The sequence below is a fragment of the Myotis lucifugus genome, unplaced genomic scaffold (assembly GCF_000147115.1).
Source record: "Myotis lucifugus unplaced genomic scaffold, Myoluc2.0 scaffold_274, whole genome shotgun sequence".
NCBI lineage: Eukaryota > Metazoa > Chordata > Mammalia > Chiroptera > Vespertilionidae > Myotis > Myotis lucifugus.
This window is the reverse complement of record NW_005871322.1, coordinates 987,956-1,015,925: the sequence shown is the minus strand read 5'-3', so window position 1 is coordinate 1,015,925 and position 27,970 is coordinate 987,956. Positions and strand designations below refer to the sequence as shown.

General features: G+C 53.9%; 4 protein-coding genes across 7 annotated transcripts in view; 1 reads left to right on the top strand and 3 right to left on the bottom strand.

The window, feature by feature from the left end:
* Positions 1 to 27,970, bottom strand: part of PSKH1 (protein serine kinase H1) — a 287,836-nt gene that overhangs the window by 195,875 nt on the left and 63,991 nt on the right. The gene's annotated exons all lie outside the window — the stretch shown is intronic.
* ACD (ACD, shelterin complex subunit and telomerase recruitment factor) lies at positions 38 to 3,500 on the top strand. Of its 2 annotated transcripts, none has more exons than XM_006099429.3 (12): positions 38 to 208; positions 290 to 432; positions 554 to 647; positions 733 to 809; positions 1,489 to 1,533; positions 1,641 to 1,675; positions 1,809 to 1,960; positions 2,038 to 2,119; positions 2,209 to 2,292; positions 2,446 to 2,825; positions 2,960 to 3,051; positions 3,304 to 3,500. In XM_006099429.3, exons 1-12 carry the CDS (start codon positions 110 to 112, stop codon positions 3,380 to 3,382), a joined length of 1,362 nt encoding a protein of 453 aa, XP_006099491.1. In that variant the 5' UTR covers positions 38 to 109; the 3' UTR covers positions 3,383 to 3,500. The 2 variants fall into 2 exon arrangements, with proteins under 2 accessions (XP_006099491.1, XP_023618896.1); XM_023763128.1 differs by having other exon boundaries at positions 39 to 208; positions 2,038 to 2,134.
* CARMIL2 (capping protein regulator and myosin 1 linker 2) lies at positions 3,457 to 16,153 on the bottom strand. The gene is made up of 39 exons (XM_023763055.1): positions 16,092 to 16,153; positions 15,686 to 15,914; positions 15,191 to 15,241; positions 14,887 to 14,949; positions 14,653 to 14,777; positions 14,432 to 14,523; positions 14,176 to 14,246; positions 13,989 to 14,062; positions 13,777 to 13,852; positions 13,610 to 13,698; positions 13,411 to 13,505; positions 13,247 to 13,333; positions 13,056 to 13,168; positions 12,859 to 12,936; positions 12,637 to 12,713; positions 12,418 to 12,522; positions 12,152 to 12,221; positions 11,957 to 12,038; positions 11,761 to 11,857; positions 11,614 to 11,671; positions 11,306 to 11,478; positions 10,976 to 11,138; positions 10,793 to 10,894; positions 9,330 to 9,458; positions 9,133 to 9,246; positions 8,803 to 8,963; positions 8,639 to 8,726; positions 8,322 to 8,471; positions 8,141 to 8,207; positions 7,439 to 7,668; positions 6,476 to 6,576; positions 6,026 to 6,389; positions 5,820 to 5,942; positions 4,844 to 4,880; positions 4,643 to 4,714; positions 4,331 to 4,546; positions 4,094 to 4,174; positions 3,704 to 3,781; positions 3,457 to 3,618 (listed from the first exon to the last, which is right to left on the bottom strand). Exons 1-39 carry the CDS (start codon positions 16,151 to 16,153, stop codon positions 3,509 to 3,511), a joined length of 4,353 nt encoding a protein of 1,450 aa, XP_023618823.1. The 3' UTR covers positions 3,457 to 3,508.
* The window catches only part of CTCF (CCCTC-binding factor), a 40,238-nt gene continuing 31,725 nt past the window's right edge, over positions 19,458 to 27,970 (bottom strand). Inside the window, exons 9-12 of one of the 3 annotated variants that reach the window (XM_023763122.1) lie at positions 27,285 to 27,467; positions 26,508 to 26,643; positions 22,088 to 22,252; positions 19,458 to 20,961 (exon numbers count right to left, since the gene is read on the bottom strand). In XM_023763122.1, the coding sequence (XP_023618890.1) occupies positions 20,783 to 20,961; positions 22,088 to 22,252; positions 26,508 to 26,643; positions 27,285 to 27,467 (663 nt within the window). In that variant the 3' untranslated portion in view covers positions 19,458 to 20,782. Of the gene's footprint in view, positions 20,968 to 22,087; positions 22,253 to 26,507; positions 26,644 to 27,284; positions 27,468 to 27,970 lie in introns of all 3 variants that reach the window. The other 2 variants (XM_014464941.2, XM_023763121.1) reach the window with 2 other exon arrangements.

Genomic DNA, 27,970 nt, shown 5'->3' with positions numbered 1-27,970 from the left:
ATCTCAGGTCCCGCCCAGCGGTCATGCATTTCCTCTTCCGTTGAAAGGCGGGACCGGGCGCCCGCGGGAAACCTGGGTGAGCGGTGCTCCGTTAAATTCAGCTGCGGGGATGGCGAGGTTGAGGAGCGTGGTCCTGCGGCCGTGGATTCGAGAGCTGGTCCTGGGCTTAGAGCGACTCTCAAGTCCACGGGCCGGGCAGCTGCTTCAGGTGAGCCCCCCAGCCCCTTAGGGCCCGGAGACTGGGGTGGGTCCCCAGGGCGGTGGAATTGACGCCCGTTGCTGTCGTCAGGTGCTGCAGGAGGCAGAAGCCGAGGCCCCAGGCCCGTCCTGCGCCCCTGACAAGTCTGATGTCGGGGCCGCGCTGCTTGTGTCCGACGGGACCCACAGCGTCCGGTGCCTGGTGACGCGGGAAACTCTGGACGCCTCGGACTGGTGAGAAAGGCGCCACAGGACCGTAGAGGATTTGAACCCAGCTGGGCTCGAGGTGGGCGGGCCCCAGGCGGGCGGGACTCAGTTTCCGCCGGCTAGGCTGTGAGGGTCGAGCTCTCCGCAGGGAAGAGAAGGAGTTTGGTTTCCGAGGAGCTGAAGGCCGGCTGCTGCTGCTGCAAGACTGCGAGGTCCGAGTCCAAGTGGCAGAGGGCAGCGCGGTGAGTGGTGAGGCTGGCTTGGGCGGGTTACTTGGCCTGACTCCGTGACAGCCCCTGAGACCCATCCCTGATTTCACCCCTCTAGCCCGCGGAGTTCTACCTGCAGGTGCACCGCTTCAGCCTAATGCCCACGGAGCAGCCCCGGGATTGGGTGATTGGTTGGTAAGTGGTGCCTCCACCCTCCAGCTGTTCTCCCTATCCAGGCCTGGCTGGCGTTGGCATAGGCCAGGGGTGGAGAACCTTTTTTCTGCCAGGGGCCATTTGGATATTTATAATATCATTCGAAGTCCATACAAAATTATCAACTTAAAAATTAGCCTGCTATATTTGATCAGACATTTAATTAACACATTGGGTACCGCATAGAAATCTCGAAGACATACGCCAGGGACCGCACGTTTTTGGGCAAACTGCACGTTATTTAAATCATCATAATGCACTTTAGGTGTTGTTTTTCAATAATTATAACATTTTTATTTACAAAAACAATTAAACAATTAAAGTTCCTAGTACTTTATTAACATATGGTACTGCGTAAAACATTTTCCTCTATGAAGAGGGACCAAACAAAATTTGCATAAGTATCTTTTTCCATGGGCGTGAAAAACGAGAACACTCGTGAGCGGTCCTTAACAGATGGCGCGCGAAACACGAGAAAACTCCTGAGCGGTTCGAAATGTGTTAACTCACCCCTAGTGCCTTGATAGGGCCAGATCAAATGATTTTGTGGGTCTTATATGGCCCGAGGGCCAAATGTTCCCCCACCTCTGGCCTAGGCCTTTTGGGTGAGAGGGCGTGGGTCCTTAGTAACATTGACTGCCTATCACCATCTTTTTCCTAGCAACCAGGACCCAGATGTGCAGAAGAAGCTCAAAGACTGCCTCGAGTGAGTCTAGAATTGGGTTTGGGCCAGGTGTGACTTGGTCAGATGATGGCAAACGTGTTGACAGGCCTCAGGGTTGTTCCTCAGGCCTGTCCCCTCTGTTTCTGTAGGGAGCACCTTTCAGAGTCGGCCTCCTCCAATGCAGGTAAGTGGGGGTTGATCCCAACTCTGTAGAGTGACTTTCCAGCTATGACCTCCTGCTCCTTTAGTAAGCCTCTTCCCCACCCACGCTACCCTTATCTTCAAACTTCAGCCCAACCCTGCCCCCCTGACTCTAGGCCTTTCACTGACCCAGCTTCTGGACGAGGTGCAGGGAGAAGAGGAGCATCAGGGGGCACTAGTGCGCCTGGCTGAGAGCTGTCTGATGCTGTCAGGCCCTTGCACGGCACCCCCGCTCACCCGCTGGGCCACCTCAAGCCACTTGGCCATGGTCAGTCTAGGGCCTCCCTTGGGAAATGTCAGGGTGAGGAGTTTGGCAAGGGCCAGGCTGACAGTTCACTTCCACAGGGAGAAGCTGTGTACACTGTCCCCAGCCTATGGCTACACATCTCTGAGGATGACCAGCAAGTCCTGAACTCTCTGGGCGCAGGTCAGAGGACACAGGGTAAGGACTGGAGAGGTCCCGAGGGGAATATCTGGGGGTCTGGTCCCCACAGTGCTGATAAGCCTTTCCCCTAGGCCCTGAGCTGCCCCCACCAGACCCCGCTCTTCAGGACCTGTCGCTGACCCTGTCCTCCTCGCTTTCCTCACTCAGTTCCTCAGGTAAGGTGGTGCTGAAGCCAAAACACTGCCCGGGCTACACAGGAAGCTATGAAAGGGACGAACATGGCCCCTGGAGACCTGCCTAAGGTCATAGGTCACTCTGCTGGTCTGAGCTGAGAGGGCTATGCTCACAGTGAGTCCCTTCTTCCCCAGGAAACCCTGCCTTATGCAGCCACATGTCATCACAGGAAAGCGGTGCCAGCGTCAGCCTTCTGCCTGCCCTGTCCTTGGCTGCTCCAGACACAGGGCAGAAGGGCAGCTCCCAGTCCCAGCCAGCCATCTGCTCAACCCCCCACCCCCTGCCCCCTAGCTCCCCGCAGCCCAGCCATATAACCAACTCCCCACTCCTGAGTAGTACCCCAAGTCTGTCACCTCTTGGTCACATCCCCAATTCACATCAGGCCGATGTGACCAGGCCCCAGCCCCAGAAACCTAGACTGGAGTTCAAGGAACTAGGGTTGCCCCCCAAGAACTGGCAGCATTCTCCAAGGATAAGAACCACCGAGGGAGTCCTGGAGTCCAGTCCTGTCTGGGTGAGCATAGTCCCCCTACAGCTGGAGGGTAGAATGGGGTGAACCTTGGATAGAGCTGGGAGGAGAGCTGGGGTAGCCTTGGATGGGGTTAGGGGTCCTTCTTGGCCCCTCTCCAGACACCACATCCTCTTCAGGACCCACCAAAGAAGCATCGTGATGGTTCCGCCTTCCAATATAAGTACGCTCCACCCTGCACTTCTCTCTGTGCCCAGGTCCAAGCTGCCAGGTGAGTGCCTGGGGCGGTCCTGCTCTGTGTGGGAAATGTCCGGCCCAGGGGCCGTATAAGGGCCTCGAAATCATTTGGTCTGGCCCTGCCAAGGCCTTAGGGGTGAATTAACTAAATGTCTGGCCACTTATAGCAGGCTAGTTTTTAAGTATAATTTTGTAAGGCCTGAGAATGATGTTATAAATATCCAAATGGCCTTGGTAGAAAAAAGGTTCCCCAAACCCTCACCTACAGCCTTGGTTCTCTTCCCAGGCTCCCTCCCCAGCTCCTGGCCTGGGCCTTGCATTTTCTGATGGAGCCACAGCCGGAATCCGAGCAAACCCAGGTGTGAGGGGTCATGTGACCACGTAGGAGAATGTGTGCATATAGGTCTATGCCTCTGGGTGGACAAACAGTGCTCCACACTCTGCTTTGAGTTTTTTAATAAAATAATCTCATGCGGCAGGAAAGGAGAGGATCAGGGGTTGGGGCCGCCTCTTTGGTCTGTGGTTGGGGAGGGTGGACTCCGCTCAGGGCTGGAGGGCTCTGTATACTGTGGGAGCAGAGGCTCGGCTTCAAGGCCAGATCCTGCAAAAGGAGAGGGGGAGAGAGGAAGGTCAGAATTGGACTGAGCGGTCCTGCCACCCTAACAACCAGTCCAGCCCCTTCTTACCTAGGCTTGGTGACGGGGGTGCCTCAAGCTTTGGCCTTCGCTTGAGGACAGGGGACCGCTGCAGCCTTAAAGGCCGTTCTGAGGGACACAGAAAGGCTGTGGCAGGTTAAGTGCTTGCTGCTTGTCCCACCCCTCTGCCCCCAGTGTGTGCCAGTGCACACACATGCACGCACACGTTGTTGCTCAGAGCCTCCCCTTCCCCTGTGTCCTCCTGCCCGAGCAGAAGTTGCTCTTTTGGAGTTGGAACCTGGACTCATGGGAAGGGCTGTCAGACCCTTGCTCCCTGGCTTCTCACCCCTCACACCACCAGTGGCCCCCTCACCAGAGCCATGAAGGGAGGCCCGGAGCCCACCCTCCTGCACTCAAGCACACAGGGAAGTGTCCCCTCACCAACAGGGGCCTGGAGCTGGTCCTCATGCACAGATACTGCCCGTCGCCCTGCCGAGAGAGGCCTCGGCCTCAGCTGGCCATCTGGGGGAGGCCAGGGTATCAGTGTACGGTCCCAGCAGCTGCCACCACTCCAGCCCTGTCCCCTACCTTCAGGGTCCCCAGAGGAGCTAAATTCCCAGCAGGGACTCCTCCGGCCCCCAGTCCAGTATTGGGGTGGGGGCTAGCATGCCCGTTTACCTTCATTTCTGGGGCCCAAGCAAGGATCCTCTGGGAGGCCCAGGCTGTCTGGGGAGGGACTGGCTTTTCGTGGGCTGGGACAAGGGGAAGGGGGTCCTGGACCATCGTGTGGGCCCCAACCACGGCTCCTAAGCTCTGCATTCAGCTGCTGCCCCAGTGTCTTCCAGGTGGTGGACTCAGGCCCCTGGCCCCCTGGCCCAGGTCTGCATGAGGGGTCTGCAAGGAGAAGAGTTTCAGCCAAGACCTAGGCCAGGCATTGGAAGTGAGCTTGACCTGCGTATTCCCCCACCACACACAGTGGCCCTCACTCACCAGCAGACACGGAGTGGGTGCGGGACTTGATAGAGATGGGAGGGGCCTCCGAGGAACTGTCCATAATGTCCCCTGCAAAGTAGGTCAGGGGGGCTCAGGCAGCAGGCCTTGGGGGTGAGGAGAAGGAAAACCTGGCTTCCCCACCCCTCTCCCAGAACATCCCCCTCCCCCAAAATGTACTGCCCTAGCCCAGGATCTCACCATCTGAGCCAGCTTTCTTGATCTCTCCATCTTTGCTCTGTAGGAAATAGGGAAGTCAAGCTCAGCTGCGCACCACCCTTACCCTAGCCTTGTTCTTATAACTACCACTAAATGTGGGCAACATGCCCTAACCGGTTTGGCTCAGTGAATAGAGCATCAGCCTGTGGACTCCAGGGTCCCAGGTTCGATTCCAGTCAAGGGCATGTACCTTGGTTGTGGGCACATACCCAGTAGGGGGTGTGCAGGAGACAGCTGATCGATGTTTCTCTCTCATCGATGTTTCTAACTCTCTATCCCTCTCCCTTCCTCTCTGTAAAAATATCAATAAAATATATTTAAAAAAAAATAAATGTGGGCAACATGCAAACTCAGTCCTGGCCTTCTTAGAGTTCAAAGTCTGGGGTGGTGGAACACAGACACACACAATGTGATTTCTTAATTCTCTGATTCACTTTCTATAATGTAGTTCTTATTAGGGACTGATCAGAGTGGCATTAGCCAGATAGTGATGGGAGAGTCAGGGAAGGCTCACAGGGAAATGCAGGGATGGATGGAGAGGAGCCTGTATAACCAACCCATGGGTGGTGATGAGCTGGTTCGGGAGGTGCAACCAGGGGTGGAGAGCAGTGAGAAAAGCAGTGACCAGGGCTGAGACCCCACAGGCCCTTGAGGCAGAGTTAGGAGTCAGGGCAGAGGCTTAAGAGAAAGCCCCTAGATGACTTGCTGTTACAAATGTAGGTAACAAGGTCAGATTTCTGTTAGATCTGCAGAGAAAGGACTGTCACACCTCCAAGGAGGAGATAGCAGTGGCCTGGGCCAGGGCCAAAGCCAAGGGGGAAGAAGGGTTCACTATTTTGAGGCGGAGGGGGTGGAACAGACCTGTGTCATGAATCTCCTCCCGGTCACATACGTCACCCACAGCCAGCCACATGGCACCGGCCCCCTCACTTCACACTTGTGTCCCCCCCAAACTCACTTGTTTCCTCTTCCCTTCGGCACTCCCGCTGCCTCTGCTCACGCCAATCCTCTGCAGCATCACTTGTACCCTCTGTTCAAAGGATGGGGTCAGTTCTGTGTCTCCTCGCTCCAGAGGCCGCCTCTGGGGTCAGAGATGCCAGAGTGGGGAGAGAGCCCAGTGCCCGCAGTTCCAGCAGAGCCCTCGCCCCTGTCACCAGGCCTCACCTTGTCAGGTCTGGCACCCAATGCTGCCTCCTCCTCCTCAGCAGGCAGCAGTATCATCGAGTAGGCCTTGCTTTCCCGAGTGTAGCGAGGCCGGCTCCTGCGAGCAGGGTCAGGGCTGCCGGTGCCCCCTTCAGCCCCACCAGGCTCCTCCCCACGGCCAGGGCGGGCCGGTGGCCGCAGTAGGTCCCCAAGTGTGGTTTTTCGAGTGCGGGCAGCTGCCCCAGGGCTGGTCTCTAGATCAGGCCGTGGCCCCCGTGTTGAACGAGGCTTCTTGAAGGCAAAGAGGGTGCCCAGCTTCTTTCGCAGTGTACGGGGGACAGGGGTGGTACCACCCTCGGTGGCTGGGTCCTCCTCAGGGGCCCAGCTGTGGGAACAGCCAACAAACAGTAAGTAGGAAGGCCCATGCAGCAGCCCACCCGCTCCCACCCCCTGCAGCTGCCCCTCACTCACAGGCGATCCTGCTGGATCAGCCTTTTGGAGAAGAATTCTTCCACGCCCTCATCCACTCGGGCACTGAGCCCATTTCCTTCCTGCGGCAACGCTGGGGGCACCTGGGGGACAGTCAGGTGTCAAGGCTGAGTGCAACTGTGAGTTCTTTCCACCTCCCGTGTCCAACAGTCTGCTCTGGGCAATTCCAGGAGCTGGGAGCTGGGATGACCCTAGGGGGCTACCGACATGCAAGCTCTCCCTGTCCAGCTAGTGGGCAAATACACTGATTTCACATACCTCACCCACAGTTGGCCCTGGACACACGCCCGCCCACACCTATTCTTGTCCCAGGGAGTGTCCTACACTTTCTGAACCACCCAGTCACTAGCAGGCTGGAGCCCACGCATCCCCTGGGTCACACGTTCTCACCTGCCACCCCCTCTACTCCAAACAGCTTCCTGCAGCGTCCCCCACCCCCACCCCACCCGGCCTGCTGCTGCTCAGCAGCTCGGGCCTGCTGCGTCAGACCCTCTGGGGGGCCTCAAGCCAGCTCCTCTTCCCCTTCTGCCTGTGCCCACTACCCAGCCAGTACCCGGTCCACACATAAACCTCCCCCCCACACCATCCAGATGTGCAGCAGACACAGGATTGTCCCTGTAGTCAGGGAGCCCAGCACCTCTCAGTAACCCTGAGGGATGTTGGATAAGAGAGCCACCCTTTCTTGGACATCCACCCATACAGCAGGCCAACCTGAGGCAGGGTTGATTCTACACCCAGGTGCACCCTTAACAAAGCCCAAACACCCATGACCCCACATGGGTATGGCCTGGGGTGGGGGGTGGCCAGGAAGAATCCAGGATGTAGCCACATGACCAGGTGATTCTGGGCCTCCACAACCCACCTCCTTGCCCACCATCATCTGAGAAGCAAGCAGGCCACCCGCGACCCCCAATCCCACCCCCTCTGGAGGGGGAGGACCCTCACCTGAGGGCCCCCAGGCGGCGGGCGGTGGTGGTGCTGGCGCCTGGGCCGTGGCCGGGCCCTGGTCGGATGGCGCAGAGGCTGCCCGGAGGGTGGCAGGTCCATGCGAGGCAGCGGGCCGGCAATGGCCCCGGGAGCGGCAGGGCTCGGAGAGCCGCGTGCAGATGGGCCCGCCTGCGGCTCCGCATCCTCTCCAGGAGCCGCCAGCTCGGGCTCCGGTTCCTCAGCAGCACCTGAGGGGAGAGCACCAGAAGAGCACAGAGCACGGAGGAAGGAGCTCAGGGAGGTGGCAGTGGCGGCGCTAAGGCGGCAGGGGACCCGCCCAGGGCGCGGGGAGGGGCCCGGCAACGCCGCCCGCTCCCCTCCCCCCTGCCAGCCCCTCCCTGCCGCTGTCCATGGTGCTGAGCGCGGCCCCGAGCGAGCGGCGCGTCATGCGCGTACTGGGGGGAGGGAAACGGGGGAGCGGGCGGGGGGGGGGGCGGGCGCGAGTGGAGACAGTGTCCAGGCCCTGTTCTGCTCAGGTCCTGCTCCATGCTGACTGACCACAGCAGACCCCAACGTTGCAGGGTGCACGGGTGTCCTGGCCTGGTCCAGGCAAGGGTGAGTTTCCAGGACAACAGGGCTGAATGACTGTGTCCAGGTGTTCAGGTCTAATGGAGCTTCAGCCCAACTGAGTAACTCCCCTTCCCCCAGGCCCTGACTTACTGTGAGTGGAGGGAACCAGGTGCAGACAGGGGCTGGACTCAGGCCATTTCTGTGGAGGACTGTCGTTCTGTTGGGGAGGGCACAAACTAGGCCTGGGGCAAGTGAGCCTCCCCACCTTCCACACTCCAGAACAAGATGGGAAGATCTAGGGTTCCAGGCCCAGAGTTCTGGCAGCACCTACCTTCCGCTCCTCTTCATCCTCCCTTTCCTTCTCCTCAGGGAAGAAAAGGCCTTCCAACTTCCCAGGCCCAAAGGGGGTGGGCTGGCCTTCTTCCAGGGCCAGTGTGGCAGAGGGCATTGCCACTGTTGTCTGCTGAGCCAGACTCTCCACCTGCAATACCAGGCACCCCAGAGATGGGTGGGTAGGGCCCCAGCCATAGTCCCATCAGTACCTAGGGAACCCTAAAATATCCCTGGGTTTTATGACCCCAGAAGACATGAGAGAGTCCCTACCAGGCAGTGTGTGTGTATGTGTGTGTAAGCGCAGTTTCCCCTCACCAGCCGATCCTGTGCTGCACTCAGACCCGCCAGAGCTTGAGCCACAATGCTCTCTGCTAAGGACCCTGTGACTGACAGCCGCAGGTCCCTGAGGGCAAGAAAGGGTAAGGATCAGTGTGCTGTCTCTGCCCAGCCCAGCCCAGCCCCAGCCCCATTCAGCCTACCTGAGTCTAGTGAAGGCATCTTGCAGCAGGTGCTCTGGGAGCAGCTCTGGGAGGCCCCTTGAGCCCACCAGGACCCCCTCTAGCTGCTCCCTCCACCTGGGTCCCTGCAGCATCTGTGGGCAGAGGCTCCTTGTTGTGTCCAGTGTGGCCTGAGTGAAGTCCTGGGCAAAGGTCAGAGCATGGTGAGGGTGTGACTAGGGCCTAGACTGGATGGCTTGAGGCTCTGACCCCCATAGAATATTAACTCAGGGAATATTAACCCAGTCAAGCCTATGGGGCGGGGTCAAGCCTACACATGGAGGTGGGGCTCGGGCAAGGGTACCATCTCACCTGAATGTCCTGGCGGCAGACCTCGCCCACCTGCCCCAGGAGGCCCTCCAGCTTTTGCCGCAGCTGCCACTGATGGCTTGGGGAGCTTCCTGCCTCATATAGAATGGGGAGAATCTGGAGACCAAAGAGGAACAGGAGTTTCAAGGTGACACCTAACGAAGAGGAGAAGGGTGCTCATAATGGGAGGGTGTGCTCACACTGAGAGAGAAGTTGGCATTTTGGATGGCATCCTCGGCCTGGTGCACAGCGGCTTCACCCTGAGGCCCAGCACCACAGCCCAGCAGCTCCACAAGCTCCTGCACCGACTGGCAAAGTTCGTTCACTTCCTGAGGAGCATCAAGAATCAGTCTCAGCCCTAGCTGGTTTGGCTCAGTGGCTAGAGCGTCGGCCTGTGGACTGAAAGGTCCCAGGTTCGATTCTGGTCAAAGGCACAAGCCTGGGTTGCAGGCTCGATCCCCAATAGGGGGCATGCAAGAGGCAGCCAGTCAATGATTCTCTCTCATCATTGATGTTTCCATCTCTCTTTCCCTCTCCCTTCCTCCATGAAATCAATAAAAATGTATTTAAAAAAAAAAAGAATCAGTCTCAGTCTGGTCCCTTCCAGTCCCCCAAGCCCTGACTGCCTCCTTCCCAGGGTCTTCAACAGGGTGTGAGGTCCTGAACCCAATACCACCAGGCCCAGCCTATCTGTTCAAGGAGGGAGAGCAGTGCCTCCTTTGGTTCATTGCAGGGACCTTATATATACTTCCTAAGTGTACAGAATAGAAAGAAAGGAGCGGTTAGTCATGTCTGTGTTTTAGAAGCTCAGTTTGTTCACCACCCACCTGGAGAATAGACTGAGAGGTGGGAAGAAAGGGGAGTGAGGCACCATAGAGGAAGAACTAGGGAGGGGGGCAAGGGAGAGCTGGGATGGGGGTGAAGAGGTCTATGCAGGCTCCAACGTGGGCAGGAGAGGCCCGGTTCAAACCTCTGTCCACAGTACTTCATGGGTGTGGGCACCAGGGAGACAGGGCCCAGGGTAGAGGGAAGAGTTTGTGGGAGATAATGCCATCACTTGAAAATATATAGAGTGGGAAGCCCCTGTAGGATGTCTGGGTCAAGGTGCCTGGGCTCTGGAGCTTGGGAGAGCAGTGGGATTTGGGAATGGAGAGGTGGGAGCATTTCTCACAAAGGGAAGGTAGCGGAGGGAGATGAAGCCAGAAGAAAGGTCACTGGGTTGGCCACAACAGGTCAGGGAAGAGGGGAAGGGAGACCTGTAAATGGGAAGTCACATGTGGGGCTACATGGGTGGGGGGAATTGAGGGAAGATTTTTAAACACCTCCCATCTTTAAAAGGAGAGCCTAATTAAATGCTTTAAAAAGGCTGCGGGGGGGGGGGGGCGGGGATAGGGGGATAAGGACACGTGTAATACCTTAATCAAGAAAGAAAGAAAAAAATAATAAATAAAAAGGCTGCCAGTGGTATTATTTGGGGGAACTACTTCAGGAATGATTGGTTCCTCTCCAGACCAAGGAGAGGGAATTATCTGGAACAATGGACTTTAGACACCCGGCCCCCAGAAAGCCAGCCCTTCAGACCGATGGAGGCTCCCAGGTGCCACAGCTCTCCCCATCTCCCTATCTTCTGTTTGTACTCAAGGTTTAGGGAGGGGACACTGACCTGCTCAGAGGGATTAGAGACCCGACCGAGTGGCTGCTGGCATGAGGTGCTGGCAGGAGAGGCCTGGTCTGTGTGGTTGTTCCTCAAGAGACAGGCTTGGATCTAGGGACAAGGGATGTTGGTAAGTGGTGGGGAGGAGGGCCACCGCGGAGAGCAGAGCAGCAGAGAAGGGACCCCCCACACCTGATGCACTGCACGTGCTGTCATTTCCGGGCGGCTTCGCTGCGCCTGGGCCACGTCGGTCAGTGGCAGAGGCATGGCCTTCAGGCTTCGGTTCTGCTCCAGAGCCTGAGCCACGTCCAGCAGGCCCAGAGCAGATGTGTGATTCCGGTCCCAGACCACAGACCTGGGCCGGGAGGGGCGGGGCTTCAGCCGGGGGCGGAGCTCCTTCAGCCCACACCCAACCAACGGACCCAGTTCATCCCCCTCCATTCAGCCCCACCCCTTAGCCCAGCAAACTCCTCCAAGCCACGCCCTCCTCCCCATTGGCCCCACCCCTCTGACCCCGCCCACCGGAGTCGGGTGTTAACTCGTAGCGCCTTGGCCAGCATCTTGGCACCCGTGTCTCCCATGGCGTTGCCGCTGATATCCAGGGCTGTCAGGTTAGGATTGGTGGCCAGGGCCCGAAGCAGAACACTGGCGCCCAGCTTCAGCCTCGACTCGGCCACAGACAGAGACTGCAGCGGCTGGGTTAAGAGAAAGCCATTTGTCACTCAGGGGTCAGCAAGGAGGGCAGGTCACAAGGTCTGAGGGAGCAGGAGTGGGGGGGGGGGTCACAGGGGCCCATTGATTGAGAATCCCACTTGGTCCCGTGAACTCACACAGTCGTCATCCTGCATGAGCTGGACAATCCGGTGCAGGACGTCGTCCAGGGTCTCCCTGTGGGCATGGGCCACAGTTGGGGTGGGGAGTGGGGGCCGGGTGGGGGGGTGCTGTCTGGGAGGCCCAAGCGTGGGATGGGGGCTCACTTGCACCGGACGTTGAAGTTCCTTCCAAGGGCCACGTGTCGCAGGGACCGACTCCTCCCGATGGCCAGCACCAGAGTCACCATGTCCGAGCCGAAGCCTGGGGGAGGTTTGGGTCACACATGGGCGATGTTGCGGGAATGCGGGTGGAGTGGGCATTGGGGGGATAGTGGGAGGACGGGTTTCCGGGCGGCCTCACCGTTATCCGACAGATCCAGGGAGCTAACTGCGCCAGCATCGCACACTAAGTCCTGGATCACCTGGGCGCCCGCTGAGCGCAGCTGAGGGTGGAAGCGGAGCGCGCTCAGGCAACGGGCCGCAGGTGGGGAGGCTCGGGCGGCCAAGGGCCCCCGCTCCCGCAGCCCCACTCCCGGCGCTGGGGCTCCGCGCTCACCTCACAAGCGCTGAGGTCCAGGTGCAGGTCGCCCATGTGCGTGTTGAGCGCGAGACCTTCCAAAAGGGCCCTGGGAGGGAATGTCACAGGGGGTGGCGGGAGCTGGGACAGGGGCCCCCGGGACGCGAACAAATACCAAGGAGGAAGGGCCAGGGTGCTGGGAAGGTTATGGGTCCGATAGGAGCGGAGCGGGGTGAAGTGCTGGAAGCCTGGCTTGGCTGATGGCCGCACAGGTGGGGGGCGTGGCCACGGGCAGCGACACTCACCTGAGCGCGTCGGGGGGCAGCTTGCAGCCTGCAAGGGCCAGGTGCCGCAGCGCCCCCGCGCGGCTGAGGAAGAGCTGCAGCGAGGCGGGCGCCGCCCGGGACTTCCTGGTGGGAGAACCGGGAGGAGTGGGCTTCCGGGCGCAGGAGGCGGCTCCCGGCAGTCTGACCCCACCCCCACCCCCGGCCCCCCGCACCCCTGACCACGCCCGCCCTCCTCACGTGCGGGAGAAGACATTCCTGGAAGCATCGAGGTGGGTGAGGCTGGCGCAGCAGCCGCGGGACAGCGCGGCGAAGAGCTGCGGGAGGAGGGTGTAGGCTGCACCGGCCAGAGGACTGAACCCTCCCGCCAGCCTTGCCCTCCAGTCTACCCACCGGCCTCAGAGCCGCGACCAGCCCTATTGATCATCCCTCCCCCCCGCTGCCCCCTGACCACCTCCTCACAATGTCCAGGGCGGTGTCGGTGCCGGCGAGATTCAGGACTGTCAGGACGTTAGGGCGGCTCAGGAAACTGTAGAGGCCCTGGTGGCCGGATGGGATGGCAGAGAGGAAAGGAGTCAGGCATCGCCTCGCCCAGAGCGTTCTGACACCCCACTACCCGCAGCGCCCCCAGTCACTGCCCCTAAAAGACAGCCACTCACCCCGTTGTCCTCCGAGGCCCCCAGTGCCCCGGGGTTTCCAGAAAGATCCAGGTGGGTCAGGGCCGAGTCAAAGGCGGCGTTGGAGGCCAGTGCCCGGCCTAGAGCTTTCATTCCTGGTGGTGGAGGAGGGGGTGGCTCAGGCCCACCCACACCTGCTCCACCAGCCCTACCCCGTCCCTGGCTCCACTTACCTCGAGGTGTCAACCCTGTCTGTGCTAGGCTGAGTCTCCTCAGGGCTCCAGGACGATGCTCCAGGTATCTGCTGAGTGCAACCACGCCTGGGGGTAGGGGCAAACCTTGTGGGTCCCCCCTTCTCCAGCTCGCACCCCGGGCCCTTCCCCAGGCTGAGCCATACCTCGGTCATCCAGCAGGTTCCCCGCCAGGCTGAGTTCCCGCAGCCCGGAGCTCGAGTGGCCTGCCAGCGCCTGGGCCAGTCGCCGGACAAAGTCTCTGGGGACCAGACCCCAGGCTTGTCACTCTGACTCTGGGTTCCCAACTCCTCCCAATCCCAACTGCCTGAACTCCCCTCCTCAAGCCCTTCCTGTCTCCCTTACCCCCTCAGGCCACAGGTCTCCAGCACCAGCTCCTCCAGGTGGGCCGACTGACTCATCATGTGCAGAATCTGTTCCAAGACCTCAAGGCTCTGAGAACCAGAGGGGAGGCTCAGTGGCTGCACCCTGGTCCCCACACCCTCGCCCCCTCCTTGCTCCTACACGCGCACCAGCTTCACGTCCACACAGGAGAGACACCGGAACCACAGGTTGTAGGACAGGGCAGCCACGCTCAATGCCAGGTCCCTGGGTGGGAGAAGGGGCAGGGGCAGGGCTCAGGGTCCTCCAGCCAGATCTCAAGCCCAGCATCCCGCTCCATGGAGAGGCTCAGGAAAGTGGGTCATGGCATCTCCTCCCTCCCCAGTCCTGGTAGGCCACACACCGACTGCCCAGGTGGCTGAAGTCTCCGAGGCTGAAATGGCGGCAGCCCTGACGATGGTAGATGGTGTCCACGTCCTGGAGGAAGAAAGTGTCTCCAGCTGGCTTGGGGCCGCCAGGAGCAGGGAGGGACTCAATGCACATGGGGAGGAGATGTCTCCGGAGCCCCCCAGAGAGGGCCCTACCCTCACCCACTGAATCTCCTCTCGGAAAGGGAAGCCATTGTAGTCACACAGAGCCTCGTACGTCTCCAAGAAGCCACCTGGGGAGGTGCCAGGGGTATGACAGGGTCAGGTGGGGGGAGGAGAGAGACAAAAGATGGTGAAGATCAGACCCAAGCTGGGAGGTGGCTGTACCTCAGGTGGCTCTGTTCAGTTTGGGAGACCTCCAAACCTGGGGGCTGGGGCTGCAGGAAGGGGTGGGCTGGGAGCCCCCCGTGGCCCTTACCACAGGGGCTACTGGGTGCGGTAGCCTCTGAGGGGCTGCTTCTCTCCAGACGAACCAGCATGGAGGGGGGCGTGGGCTTCCGGAACAGCTTCCTGAGGAGGGGGAGAGAGGAGAAGAGAAAGGCGCTTCCAGCCTCTGGGGTGTGAAGCTGCCCACTGTCTCCAGAGCATCCCCCTGCCGCCCCCCTTCCCTGCCAGTCCCTTGCAGGTGCTGGGCCTCACCCCAGGGTGGAGTGAGGGAAGACCTTCTTGATGGCCGCAGCGACGTGCTGGGCCAGCTGTTCCAGGGCAGCCACACCAGGGAACTCCAGGACCAGCTCAGGCAGGGACTCCAGCTCAAAAGTGACCTGGGGAGAGCAGGTGGTGGGCTGGGCTGGCTGGGCTCCATGTGTGGGGGAGGGGACGGGAAGGGGGAGGGGAAGGCAGGCCCTGGTAGGCGGGTACTAAGGTTTTCACCTGAGGGGGTGTCTCCTGCAGTGCCATGGCCTGGACCTCCAGGTAGCTGAATGTGCAGTCCACCTGTGGACGGCCTGGGTCAGCCGGGACCAAGGCCGGAGCCCCACCCTCCTGGGAGCCCAGTCCTTTGTGCAGCCTGGAGCTCAGAGCCGGCTGGGCCTAGACTCCAGTCCAGCCTGCTGCCTGAGCCCAGTGCTGTTGGAAGGGCAGAGTCCACAGGACAAGACGAACAGTGCTGCAGCCCTCCTGTCAAGGAAGCTGCTGGAGGGCCAGGTGGGTGGTGGCCGGCCCGGGACGGACTCACCCTTAATGGGAGGCAGGTGTGCAGCAGGTAGGCTCTCCATCGCAGCAGCGCCTGGGGGGAGAGAGTGCCTGACACCCTGTTCAGGGCAAAAGGCTCTTTCTGCTTGGGCCACAGCACCCTCCCAGGCTGGCCCCCTGCCATACCAGGACGTGGCCTTGCTCAGCACCCTCCCGCTCTGGTAGCCAGGTTTTCAGCAGCAGGTCTGCCTCCTTGGGCCACAGGAACCTGGTGATCTCGCCTGTGGGAGGGCAACCTGCTGGGTGACTCTAGTCCTCCCATGGAGGTCAATTCATGCCCATGGTCTATACCAGGCTAGGGGCCTGGGCTCATCTATGAGCCAGCAAGGAAGGAGTGGAGTGGATCTTGGGGTAGCAAGCCCTCCGAAGGAGCAGAGAGAAACGCTTGCCCGGCATCCCCAGGGCTCTGGGTCGGCCTGGTTTGGGGGCCCGCACTGCTTCCTCCCAGACAAGTAGGCAAAGAAGGGCCGGCGCTTACCTCGCAGCTCACAGGATATGCCGTCGGGGGTCTGAGCCATGGGGCCGGGCCAGGCGGCGGGGGCGGCCCAAGGAGCTCCGAGGAGAAACTGCAGCTGCCAGGCGCGCACAGGAAGCCTGGGGCCCCGGGCCGCACTGCAGCCACCTGCTCCTCTTGCAGCGGAAGGTACGCGCTGCTTCCTGCCAGGCCGCCCCCAGCCCGGCTCCTCCCCGCCCTCGCCTCCGCGGGCCTGGAGAGGTCGCCCGGTTACGTGGGTGCGGAAGGAAGGCAGAGTCCCCACTGCCCGTCCACCCCGTCGCGCAGGAGCTAATCCGTCAGGCCCGACGGGTGGGAGTGGTGTGGCCTGCAGGGTCGCGCACTCGTCTGTAGCTCTAGCGGTTTCTAGCCCCCTACTTCTACCCCATACCGCAGTCCCTGCAGCGAGCACCAGGGGGTGCTGTCCGCTCGGGGATTCCCTCCCCGGCCCATCCTGGTTAGTACCCTGAAAAGCCCAGCTGGGGAGGTGAACACGGGGGCGGGAAGGAAGGGCATCTGTTCAGCAGGAGTGTGGAATCTCTCGCAACTTCTAACCTGGAGGCTGTGACGCCCTTCTCTGTGGCAGAGGTTCCGCAGCTTTCATCAGGTTCTGGCTGCGTCAGGCGAGAAAGTCCACGTGTGTGTGCTCAGGGGGCAGCTGGGACTAAAACCTGAAACCAGAGGGCTTCAGGGAGGGACAGAGTGAATAATAAAGGCGGCCAGGCACACGGGGGTGGGGTCCTCCTCTGGGTATGCATTCTCCCTGGCCTGGATTTGGGGAGGGGGAACCACTAGGAGAGAGGAAAGCTACTGCCTTCAGGGCTGGGAGGGATCAGAAGGTCAGCCCTGAGAAGCACGTTGGCTTATAAAAGACCAAGGACCTAGATTTTGGAAGGTTCACAGGAGGGGATTAATTTTTCCCCTCTGCCCTGCCCACAGCTCAGCTAGGCACAGGTGAAATAACCACGAGTAGGTGAGAGATACTGGGCAGAAATCTCCTTGGTTTTTCCTTCCCACCTCCAGCTACCCCTCCTCACCTTGGGGCTCAGAGACAGTGCGAGCACCTTCTCATCTCCCTTTGTTGAGGTCCACCAAGGACTGGGACAAAGTGGAAAGTAGAAACTGAATATTAACAACTTGGGGGCAGCCATCTCTCCCCTCAAGCAACATGGTGTGAGAGTTGAGAGCTGACCAGAGGACGGGAGGACTCAGCTGGAGAGGGAGCTAGGAATTCCTGCCAACAGAGGCAAGAGGAGGTCCTGCTCCGCTGCCTTTCAACTTGAAAGGAGTCAAGATCTGGTTAAGATGGAACTCTCTCGAAGACCACATAGAACCCACAAACTGCTTTTAGGGTGAGAACTCACCACGGCCGAGTGGTCAAGAATGCAAGTTCTAAAGGCAGACTGCCTGAATTCAAGCCCTGACGCCATCTCTTACCAGCTGTTTGACATTAAGTTACTTAACCTTTCTGGGCTTCCAGTTCCAGTTCCAGCTGGAACTATTAACTTACTTAAGTGCTGCTTGTATGGATTCAATATTAAGAGATGTGCTCACAACAGTGCCTGGCACTCAGTGAACACTCACATTTGCCAAGTCTACCATGGCAACCCTAGGACTCCAAAACATAACCACAAAAACGCCACCTCATTAGGCTTTTCCTGTTTAGAATAACAAGGATGAGAACTAAAAGAGGGAATGACTGCCAAAGGGCTGGAGCTGTTCCCTAGGTGGGGACTCCGGAGGCCTCAGTCATTATGGTCCAGCGAGTGCTGGCAGGGAACGCAGGGGGCTACGGAGAAGGAAACCAGGACCAGCATGTAGATCAGACCAGGGGTGCTGAGCTAGCCACAAACCCTCATTAACTGCTGGCACTCAGGGTGACAGAGACAAAACAAACAGACCAAGTAAACGCATGGGACTCCGCTCCAACAAGCAGTGAGTGACTCAGTGAGAGGGGGAGGCCTTAGCTTGTTCAAGCGGCTCCTATGTTCCAGACAGCATGACACTCCGTGGGCGCTCAGGAAATGCTAAAAGGTCCTAATGAGGAATAAGCCCCGCCTGCTCCAGTAGCACAGGCTGACAGGCCAGGCTGCACCTCCCAGTGCTGCCACAAGGCTCCCTCAGATGGTTTTAAAAGACAAGAGCTGGGCAGCAGTTGACAGGCAACACCACTTAGATGTAATTAATTATTTTCTCACTCCAGTACCTACCACAGTTTAACAGTGGGGAAGAGTGCTGTAGACAGGCCAGGGAACTTCCCCATTAAGTTCTCAGGTGTGGAGTAATAATGAGAACTCGTTTTTGCTGAAGGCTTTATGTATGTATTTATTTATTTTAAAATATATTTTATTTATTCTTTACAGAGAGGGAGAGGGATAGAGTTAGAAACATCAGTCAGCTGCCTCTTGCACACCCCCTACTGGGGATGTGCCCGCAACCAAGGTACATGCCCTTGACCGGAATTGAACCTGGGACCCTTCAGTCCGCAGGCCGACGCTCTATCCACTGAGCCATTCCGGGTAGGGCTATGTATTTTTTAAAAATATTTTTGATTTCAGAGAAGGGAGGATAGAAACAAATTATGAGAATCATTGATTGGCTGCTTCCTGCACGCCCCCTACTGGTGATGGAGCCCGCAACCCAGGCATGTGCTCTTGACCAGGAATCGAATTGTGACCTCCAGGTTCATGCGTCAATGCCACACCAGCTGGGCAGAGTTTTAATGAAGTCACATAGGATTATCAATGGAGAATCCCTTTTCAGCCGCAACTCCCATGAGCATGTCACTTTTCTTGCACTTCCTCTAAAACAAATCCACATTTAAACTTTTAAACATGAGTGTATACAATGAGAAATAAAAGCTCTGCTGAAGATAAACATCTCACTGTTCTGCAGAGATTTTCTATTATAAATACCTAACAATTATTAAAAGCTATGTGCTCAGTGAAAGAATTCTAGTAGCGGGTACTCTGGTCCCTGTGGGGGCTAGCCCATGGGTGGGATGGAGATGAAATACTGACTGCCTGGTGTAGTCTTCAGGCCCCAGATGACATATTTTCCTGGAGATCTGACTGCATGGACAGCACAAGCCAGCCAAAGGCTACACACATCTTGTCCTTTGTGTTACCTCTCACTGAAAACTGGAAAGTTGAAATTCGTTAAAAAACCCTAAAATTATTGGCTGAAGCTTTCACCTTGCCAAAGCAATCTGCCCAGAAATGGCCAGCAGAAGCAAGATGTCCTTCCACTAATGTGTAAACTTCCTAACACAACTCCCTTTGCCTCCTGCTTCCTGTGGTGCTAATAAGCAGCTGTGCTATCCAGGTGTCTCTCCTGCTCATTGTTCTGCCTCCCGTCAAACAGACTGGCCAGCTTCCCTCTGTTCCCCTGTAGTTGGCAGAGCTTGAGGTACTGATCCTAACCCTTTTTGAGCGGAGATCCTGAGGACAGAGCTTCCCCACCAGCCCCTTCTACTCTAGGCTCTGTGGCCCACCCCCGTGGCCATGGGGAACCCACTCCCTAAAGGGGATCATAGAGAATGGCAGATGTCCATCCACTCACACACACACACACACTTTCAGGGAGTTAAAACTTGGAACAGATGCACTAGGTATCCCACCATCTGCCAAGATCACCTCCCATCTGCTAAAGAGGAAGTGGCCACACAGCCTGCCTGTACCTCAGGCCTGTACCACCTGAGGCCACACACGCGGACCCCTTTGGGCTTCTCATTAGACAGGAATCACACAAGACAGTGTTTGAAGCATTGTTAATCCGTTATGATTTATTAGCTGTACAGCAGTAGATCCTCCTCCCCAGCTTTCAACCCCATTACGTATTTTATTACAGGTCTCATGTTGGTGTCCTAAAATAATGAAAAATATCACACAGTACAGCTAAGTACAAAATGTATCAACCTAGAGTCTGACAGCTGATGGCTCTCTTAAAAGCAATACACAGAAGAGAAAAGTGTTTGAAATCAACAAGACTGAGGCTCTCTAAAAAACACATTTTAAACGTGACAGTTCATGTGCAAGAATCATTTATAGTTGGTTTCACTTCACATCATTAACCCCCCTCCCCCCTTTTTTTTTTGAAGATCCAAAGTTTAAATTACTGACCTAATGAAAATTTCTGGCCCAGCTTTTAAGGGACTGCTGTGACCTGCTCATAATCACCCTTCTGCTTTAACAGAGGATTTAAAAAACAGAAAATTCAGCTACAAACAGAGCAAAGAAAATGTGGATGGGAAATTATAACTGAAAGTTAATTGTACAAGGTTCAAATGCTGGCTCCATGGGCTGGAAATCACGATCTTCTACATGGGCGTCCGTCTCTAGTGGGCAGTGGTCTGGGTGCCGTTCTGCTACATGATTGCAATCCAATTCCTTGTCAACATTTACACACTACAGTCTGTGGTAACTTAATTTGCAGGTAATTAAAATGCTGGGTTTTCTTACACTGCACTTCTTTTCAACCTCTTAATTAATGGAAAAGATTAAAATGTAAAAAAAGTTATTTACAAGCTTGACCATACCAGAAACTTTGCCAAGAAAGAGGCAAAGCCTTTAGGACAAAAACCGATCGTAGCATGCCGTATTATTGGTGTGCAGCCGACTCCAAGCAAAGGGAGTCAGGGAAAAAGCAAAAGCAAAAACCAGTTTAAAAGTCTAAGTCCTTCCCAAGTCTGCATTTACAATTAAAAACTCTCCTGGGAAGAAGACCGTAGAACTCTGGGCAACCCGGTGGCTGTTCTGGAGTGGTTTACCATAGCAAGGAGGAGGGTCCAATGTCTCTGTTTCCATCTAAGAAACCAGTTAGGCGTCAACACTGTCCTCAGCACTTCCTGGTAAACCCTCAGGGACTCGGAACATTCCATGATTTGCTAACATCAAATGGCAAGTTCTAGTTAAATCACATTTTCCTAACATCATCCTTGAAGTTTTAGTTCTCAGTATGTTTGGTAAAACGGTGTAAAACGGTGCTTTTCCCAAAGCCAAAAGAAGAAAAAGGGAGAAAAAGTAAGATGCAGGCCGTTTAAACACAGCCCTGAGCAGTCCTGGTGAAGACAAGGCCCTGCCATCACCGGTCCATCATGCTGAGGATCATCTCAGGGGTGAGGTCTCCGTTGGGGGCATCTGTGGCAGCGGGCTGGGCCTCTTCTTCCTCCCCCTCCGCGGGCTCTGCATCTGGCTCCTTTTTTACTTGAACTATAATGTTCTCAATTGCACCTGTATTCTGATCTTCAACCTGGATGATAGCTGTTGCTGGTGAAAAGGGGCACGAACAAAACACATGCTCCATTAAAGCCCTCAAAGGTGGCAAAGGTCCTTCCAGACTTGACACTAAGTGGTATTAGCAATTCAGGAAAGTCTTCGTAGTTATACAGAGCAAGTCAATAAAAAAAAGACGGAATGATCTAAACATGGCCACACATAAAGCCCAAACACTCTAGAAACTATGAAAGAACCAAATGCTGGCAGTTACCTTCATATGCCTCCCAAACTACATATTAAAGCCTTATTTTTCCTTTATGTCATAAATTTGGCCTTGCAATAGTCTGAGACAGACAAAAGATGTGGACAGCATGACCAGGATCACAGAATGTGTGATGTGGGTCTGTTTAGAGATGGGTCACCTCAGCAAGAACCTGACATTTGATTCTAGCTCTTCCACACCCAGGGCCCTCCCACCAGTTCGTTCATTCATGTGGGTGCAGGTGAAGCGGTTCCCAGGATCTATAGTTAATCACCCCACTGTGATATACGTCTATACATGAGGCTCAGTAAACACATTTAAAAAGTAGATTAAACCCTGCATTTGTTAAAAGAACAAAACAAAACACACCAGCTTTCAGGAGATCTAGAACAACACATAAGTAGAATAGAGACCTGAGTTCCCTAGAGTCTGCTCTCATAGGGCTGTGTCTAGTATAGGACTGCTACCCACTGTCATATGTGGTGTGAAGTGGAGGGTGACCCCCTCCTCGGTGTCTGCTCATAAATCAGAAGGCCAGCAACTAAATCCACAGGCCTGGGATTCTTAATAGGAGGACCAACCTACTCACAGAAACTGCTTTCTTTCTCCATCCTTTAAAGTTTGGCTCCTTTACATTCACTACCACATCAATTCTGCCAGCTGACTGACTGGTTGTTTTGTAAAACCTCCCACATTAACAGCACCCTTCTATGCTAACTTTTATTCACTGAAATGTAACAGGCCTGATGTTCCCCAGTAAAAAGTAAAAAATCGCTTCCTGAGTTTGTTCCTGGCACAACCCTAACTTGTTCTCATGGCTTAGTTCTCATCTTCCTCAAGAACACGGACCTGCACAGCTTCCCCACGTGCTGGGAGAGGATGCCAGCCAGTAACTGAGGGGAGACTTACGCTGGGTCTGTTTGGGTTGGTTGGTTCTGCCAGGGGGGCGTCCTCTCCGCTTCTTGGCAGGTGGTGGGGCTGGGGTCACAGGCTGAGGCTCTGGCTCAGGTTCAATTTCCATAGCAGGCTCCTCTTCATCGTCATTGTCATCCAGGTCTGGCTCAGCATTTTCTTCTTATTAAATCAGGGAGAACAGGTGGTGGAAGAAAAAATAACACAAATAATCATATACTCTGTGAAGTTTAGTTATGTATTTAATTTCATTGTTAAAAAGCCCATTTTAAAAATGCTTTTGCTGCCCAGTCAGTGTGGCTCAGTGGTTGAGCATTGACCTAAGAACCAGGCGGTTACGGTTCAATTCCCAGTTAGGGCACATGCTCGGGTTGCAGGCTTGATTCCTGGTAGGGGGCATGCATGAGGCAGCCGATCAATGACTCTCTCTCATTGATGTTTCTCTCTCTCTTTCTCTCTCTCTCTCTCTCTCTCTCTCTCTCTCTCTCTCTCTCTCTCTCCCCCCCCTTCTCTGAAATCAATAAAAATATATTTTTAAAAAATGCTTTTGCTGAAATTATTGCTATCAGTCAAAGCAGAGTAAACTGGTATTGTGGCAGAATTAATAAGCAAAGGAACTTGACTACTATTAATCATATTTTACATGGACTAGATATTTTTTTCTTTAGCTTTAGACATCAGAAAATATTGAGTTTAAATTCTTAGAGACAACTTCACCTTATATGTTAGTCATAACAAAACCACAAATAGCGTTTAGGTTGAAAATAAAACAAATATTCCCTCAACCTACTCTACGAGGATAAAGGAGGACATAAGCCTGAAATGGACCCCTAAAGATGTGGTCCTGCTCATTTGAGTGGGTGAAGGCTGTGTGTGTGTGAGGAAGCAAGACAGAAGCTCCTGATGCACTGTGAGGTCTTATTTACCAGGATAAGTAGCAAGAGTTCTTTTAGGAGTACTATTGATGGGCTTTAAACAGGCCAAGTTTTTAGAGTTAAAAGCCAAGAAGCACAGGTTGCAATCACTTTCTTCTTCCCAGCTTAATATCAGTATCAGGCCCAAAGGTCATCCTTAATCCCTTACTTTGTCTCTAATGCCATCTATATATATAAAAAGCCAGTGACCGTAACGCCATTAACAACCGGTCACTATGATGCCCTCTGAGGCCAGTAAACCTGCCTGATGGGGGGTGGGGCCAGCCAGGCAACTTCCCGTGACCCCTCCCCCCAGCTGGCCCTGATCAGCCTCTCCCACCCCAATTAAGGGTGGGGCGCCAGCCAACCCTCCCATGCCCCCTCCCCCCATTCAACCCCGTCCCTGATCGGCCCACCACCCCTCCCCTGACCGGCTCTGCCCCTGATTGCCCCCCCATCCCAATAGGGGGAGGGCCTGGCCGGCCAACCTCCTGCCCCAATTGGGGCCAGGCAGGCTGGACCCCACCCGTGCACAAATTCATGCACAGGGTCTCTAGTAATCCCATAAAAGGAGAGGGAACTATTGTAGAAAAAATACTGATGAGGGGCCTGATAACATATGGCTTTGAGCCCTGGATTTCTTACTAGGTATGAGACCTAAGACACTGACCACACTGGACCTCAGTTTCCTTGTGTAATTTTTAAAGCTCTCAATCTACTTACTAGTGATTTGAGTATCAAAAGGGTTGAGATAACACATGTAAATCATGCTCTGTAGCTTACGATCTACTACACAAACACAGCTGTATTGACACTGTACACCACGATTTAAAATGTCTCCATTATTCCACTCATTATTTAGTAAGAGATGTTATCCCTATTTTATAGAAAAAGTGAGAAGCTAAGTGATTTGTAAGGCACAGCTAAGCCACAGCAGGTGGAAATCCAACCTCTAACCTCAATTTGGGGCTGTTCTGCTGCTCACCCCTGCAGGCAGCCAAAGACGTCTTGTTACCCCTCCCTCACTGCCGTGCCACAAAATGCACACTGCCTGCCTTCCTCCAAGAAGCACAGGTTGCAATCACTTTCTCTTCCTCTGGAACCAAATGTTTAAATTTAGACATCTGTGAGTAAATGCCTGATCTTCGGGACAAAACAACTTATTTATCAAGTGACTGACATCCTAAGTGAAATGTGGGGAACGTAGTCTTATGTGGCAGTGTGTCAAGAACTTCTCTGTTGAACTTATTCACACCCCCTATTGCCTAAGTTAGCCCAATGCCTAGAAAACGAAATAAATTCAGTCAGAAATGGGGGGGGTGGGGGTGGGGGAGAGAAACACACAAAAAGGGTTAATAGGGTCAAAAGCTTATTGGCTTGGAGAAATTTGGGCAAAAACCCCTTGAAAATAGCAGTAGATTCTGCTGTACCATCTCTGCAGATGGCCAGGCAGAGCTCCTGGGAGGGGATACATAACTGCTTGGCCTTTGTAAGCAGTGGGATAGAAAACCCAGACTGGGGGGCGGGGAGAGACTAGTATTAGGTATGAGGCCCAGAACCAAACTGTGCTCTACAAACTAGAATTCTTCAGCTAAAACACGCTTCTGGTGAAGTACAATTAGGGACTGACCCACAGAAACAAGCAGGGCAGTACCACGGGAAAGAAGGGATATCTGTGGCAGCACGAAACTCCGCAACTAAGAGCAACTCCTGGGACCTCAAGGTCAGGATTATCTGTGGGTCTCTGGCGATATTTGGGGCCTTCTGACCCCAAATATTCCTTGGCACCTCCTAATAGTCCACACATTTTCTTAAAGATACTTAGTAGAGTTATGTGTTCTTTTCTAAAAAGCAAGCACACTGACTTTTTTAAAAAATAAATATATTTTTATTGCTTTCAGAGAGGAAGGGAGAGGGAGAGAGTTAGAAACATCAATGATGAGAGAGAATCATTGATCGGCTGCTTCCTGTAAGCCCCCTACTGGAGATCGAGCCTGCAACCTGGGCATGTGCCCTTGACTGGAATTGAACCGGGGACCCTTTAGTCCACAGGCCGACGCTCTATCCACTGAGCCAAACCGGCCAGGTAAGCACACTGACATTTTAAAGGAGGTAATTCACTTAAAACTTTGAAGCTAAACAAGATACTGCTTAAAATACACTTTGCACTAAAAAAGGCAGCAAAAATAAATTGCTCCCAGCCCCAGCTGGTTTGGCTCAGTGGATAGAGTGTCGGCCTGCGTCCTGGGTTTGATTCCGGTCAAGGGCACAATCCCCAGTAGAGGGCATGCAGGAGGCAGCCAATCGGTGATTCTCTCTCATCATTGATGTTTCTATCTCTTTCTCCCTCTCCCTTCCTCTCTGAAGTCAATAAAAAAAATATTAAAAAATAATAAAATAAATTGCTCCTAGAAGAAGCTAAGGTTCTGAATAGAAAAGTGAATAAATAAATAAAAACTAAACTAAATAAATAAAAACTAAAGGGACCTTCTTTTAGATCTACATATAAAAAACAGTGCTTTCATGAGCAAGTTTTACAGTAAAACTAATAAAATAACTGAAGGTTTTTATTTAATTTTCAAAAACTCTGTTCCCTTCCCACTACTTCTACTATCAAATAACACAGAAAACAAAATGAGGAATCCTTAGAAATAGCAATTAGGCACCATCTGTAATCTCTCCAGTCTGATGGTGCTTCTGGGAAAGTGCATTCCCCAAAACAAAACTTCTCTACATTCTTTCCCATAAAAAGCTTAAATCTGTAGTCACAGATATGCCTTCTTAACTGGGTGCCAGCAGCCCAAGTGTCCACATTATAGAACCTAATACTTTGGAACAAATTTGTATCCTCAAATGTGACTCCTACGTTACCAACATTCTTGTTCTCCCTCGCTCTTCATGAGTCTAATACCTCAAAGCATACCTTCTGCCTGGATTTCATGACTAGAAAGAAACACCCCAAAGGGCATCAATGGTAGGAAAATAGGCCAAGTTTTAAAACATAAATGGAGAGATTAAGGAAGGAAGAGAAAGGCTGACCTTCAACAAACTTGATCAACACATCTCAAGGCTAAGCTGACAGAGGCAGTCAAACCAGAAGTTGGTCAAGATGCTTTAAGCAACCTTCTTCATACCCATTAGATTCATTGCTCAAATCTAGACCAGCTTCCTAAATGTGGAAGTTACGAACATAGAAAAGAAACGCTGCTGGCCTTAAAATATCACTAATCTGAGTAAACTGTGTAAATATATTAATTTTGCTTTGGCTTTAAATGAACATAACATATAAGGTATTATTAAGCAATTTCTAGAATGCCATTAGGAAAAAAAGAAAAAAACTTGCCCCAGAAACAAACTAACTGCTGTTGTAAATATATACACACACTACGAAGATGAGAGGTTTAAAGGAAGCACTGGCCTACTTCTATCTCCCAGCATATCCGTACATAAACTGGGTACCAAAATCTGCCATGTTCAACTAAACCAAGAAACAAGCCACTTACCACTGTCAGAGGAGTCTTCTTTTTTAGAGCGCATCTTTCTTTTTCTTCCACGTTTACTTTTCTTCGTTTCTCCTCCATTTTCTCCTTCTACACCATCTGGACCAGCACAATTATCAGCATGTCTTGCCATGGTATTCTAACAAAAGGAACAAACCCTCTTTCACATTACTGAAAAAGTAAAGATGAGCACTGGAAGTTCTCTTTATTTTAGTTAAACAAACAAATAAATAAATAAATGGAGTATCTATATTAAGTCTGAATGTCTGCTAAAGCATGTCCTAAAATATGCTCTCCTCATTCAGGGAAATGATCTCCATTTGGAGGGGGACAAAAGGGAGAGAGAAGGAGGAGTCCTTCAGAAGATGAAGCTGGGTCCCCTGAGCAGAGAGCTCAGCAGCATGAGGCAAAAGGAACTGGGGAGGATCAGACCAACCCCCTGTCCTGTGCAGATCTGACTAACATGGTCCCAAATGAAGACCCAGGACAGACCGATTGGGGACTCCCTGCCAGCAGAGGGTTCACACATGGACACAAGACCTCTGTGTCTATTACCTCAGTGGGAAGCACTGTCGTGCTTTGCAGTGGAAGACCAAGAACACAATATTAAGAACCATTGTAATTTGACTTGGGGTGGTGAACACACAATACAATATACAGATGATGTATCATACAATTGTGTAGCTGAAACCTATATAATTTTATTAACCATGTCACCCCAATAAATTTAAAAGAAAAAAGAACCAAAATAGAGGATGTAAAGCTCTGACTCTTTCTTACCCGCCGTGTGAATGTTTTCCCACACTTAGAACAGACGAAGGCCGCAGGGACAAAGTTGGGGTCGTGATAGCGTTTGAAGTGCATGTCGAGGAGTTGTTTCTGGCGGAAGGTCTTGTCGCAGTGGCTGCAGGCGTAAGGCTTCTCCCCGGTGTGGGTGCGCTTGTGCATGATCATGTGCCTCTCCTGAAAGAGCGGGTGGGGACAGAGGCTTCAGAGCCTGTCTGTCAGAGCGCTGCTACCCCAGCTACCACCTGTGTGCATATGGCTGACAGGCTTTTCTCTCCCAAGGATCTAGGCTTGTTGGAAGGATAAACTGATCTTTACTGGGGTGAACTACTTCCAATAAATCCCAGGCAGATATGCCCACTCCTGCCAGGCTGCTTCTTTAGATCATTCCCCAGCATCAGGCTCCAGGACCAAATTCTTCCCTTCTTTCAAGTCCTGAACTTAATCTCCAGAGTTCCGAGAAAGAAGTCAGTAGTCTGCCTGAGGTGGGGGTGGAGTGGGTAAGCTGTGACTGAATAAAACATCAGCTGGAGATTGAGATACAATCAACAGAAACTTTGAAGATATTCCTTACAAATCATAGCTTGAACATATTAAAAATAGCCACCATACAAGGTTGGTAAGAACCCTTTGATGAAACCTGACACCCACGAGGCATCAACTGCTTTGTAAACATGAGT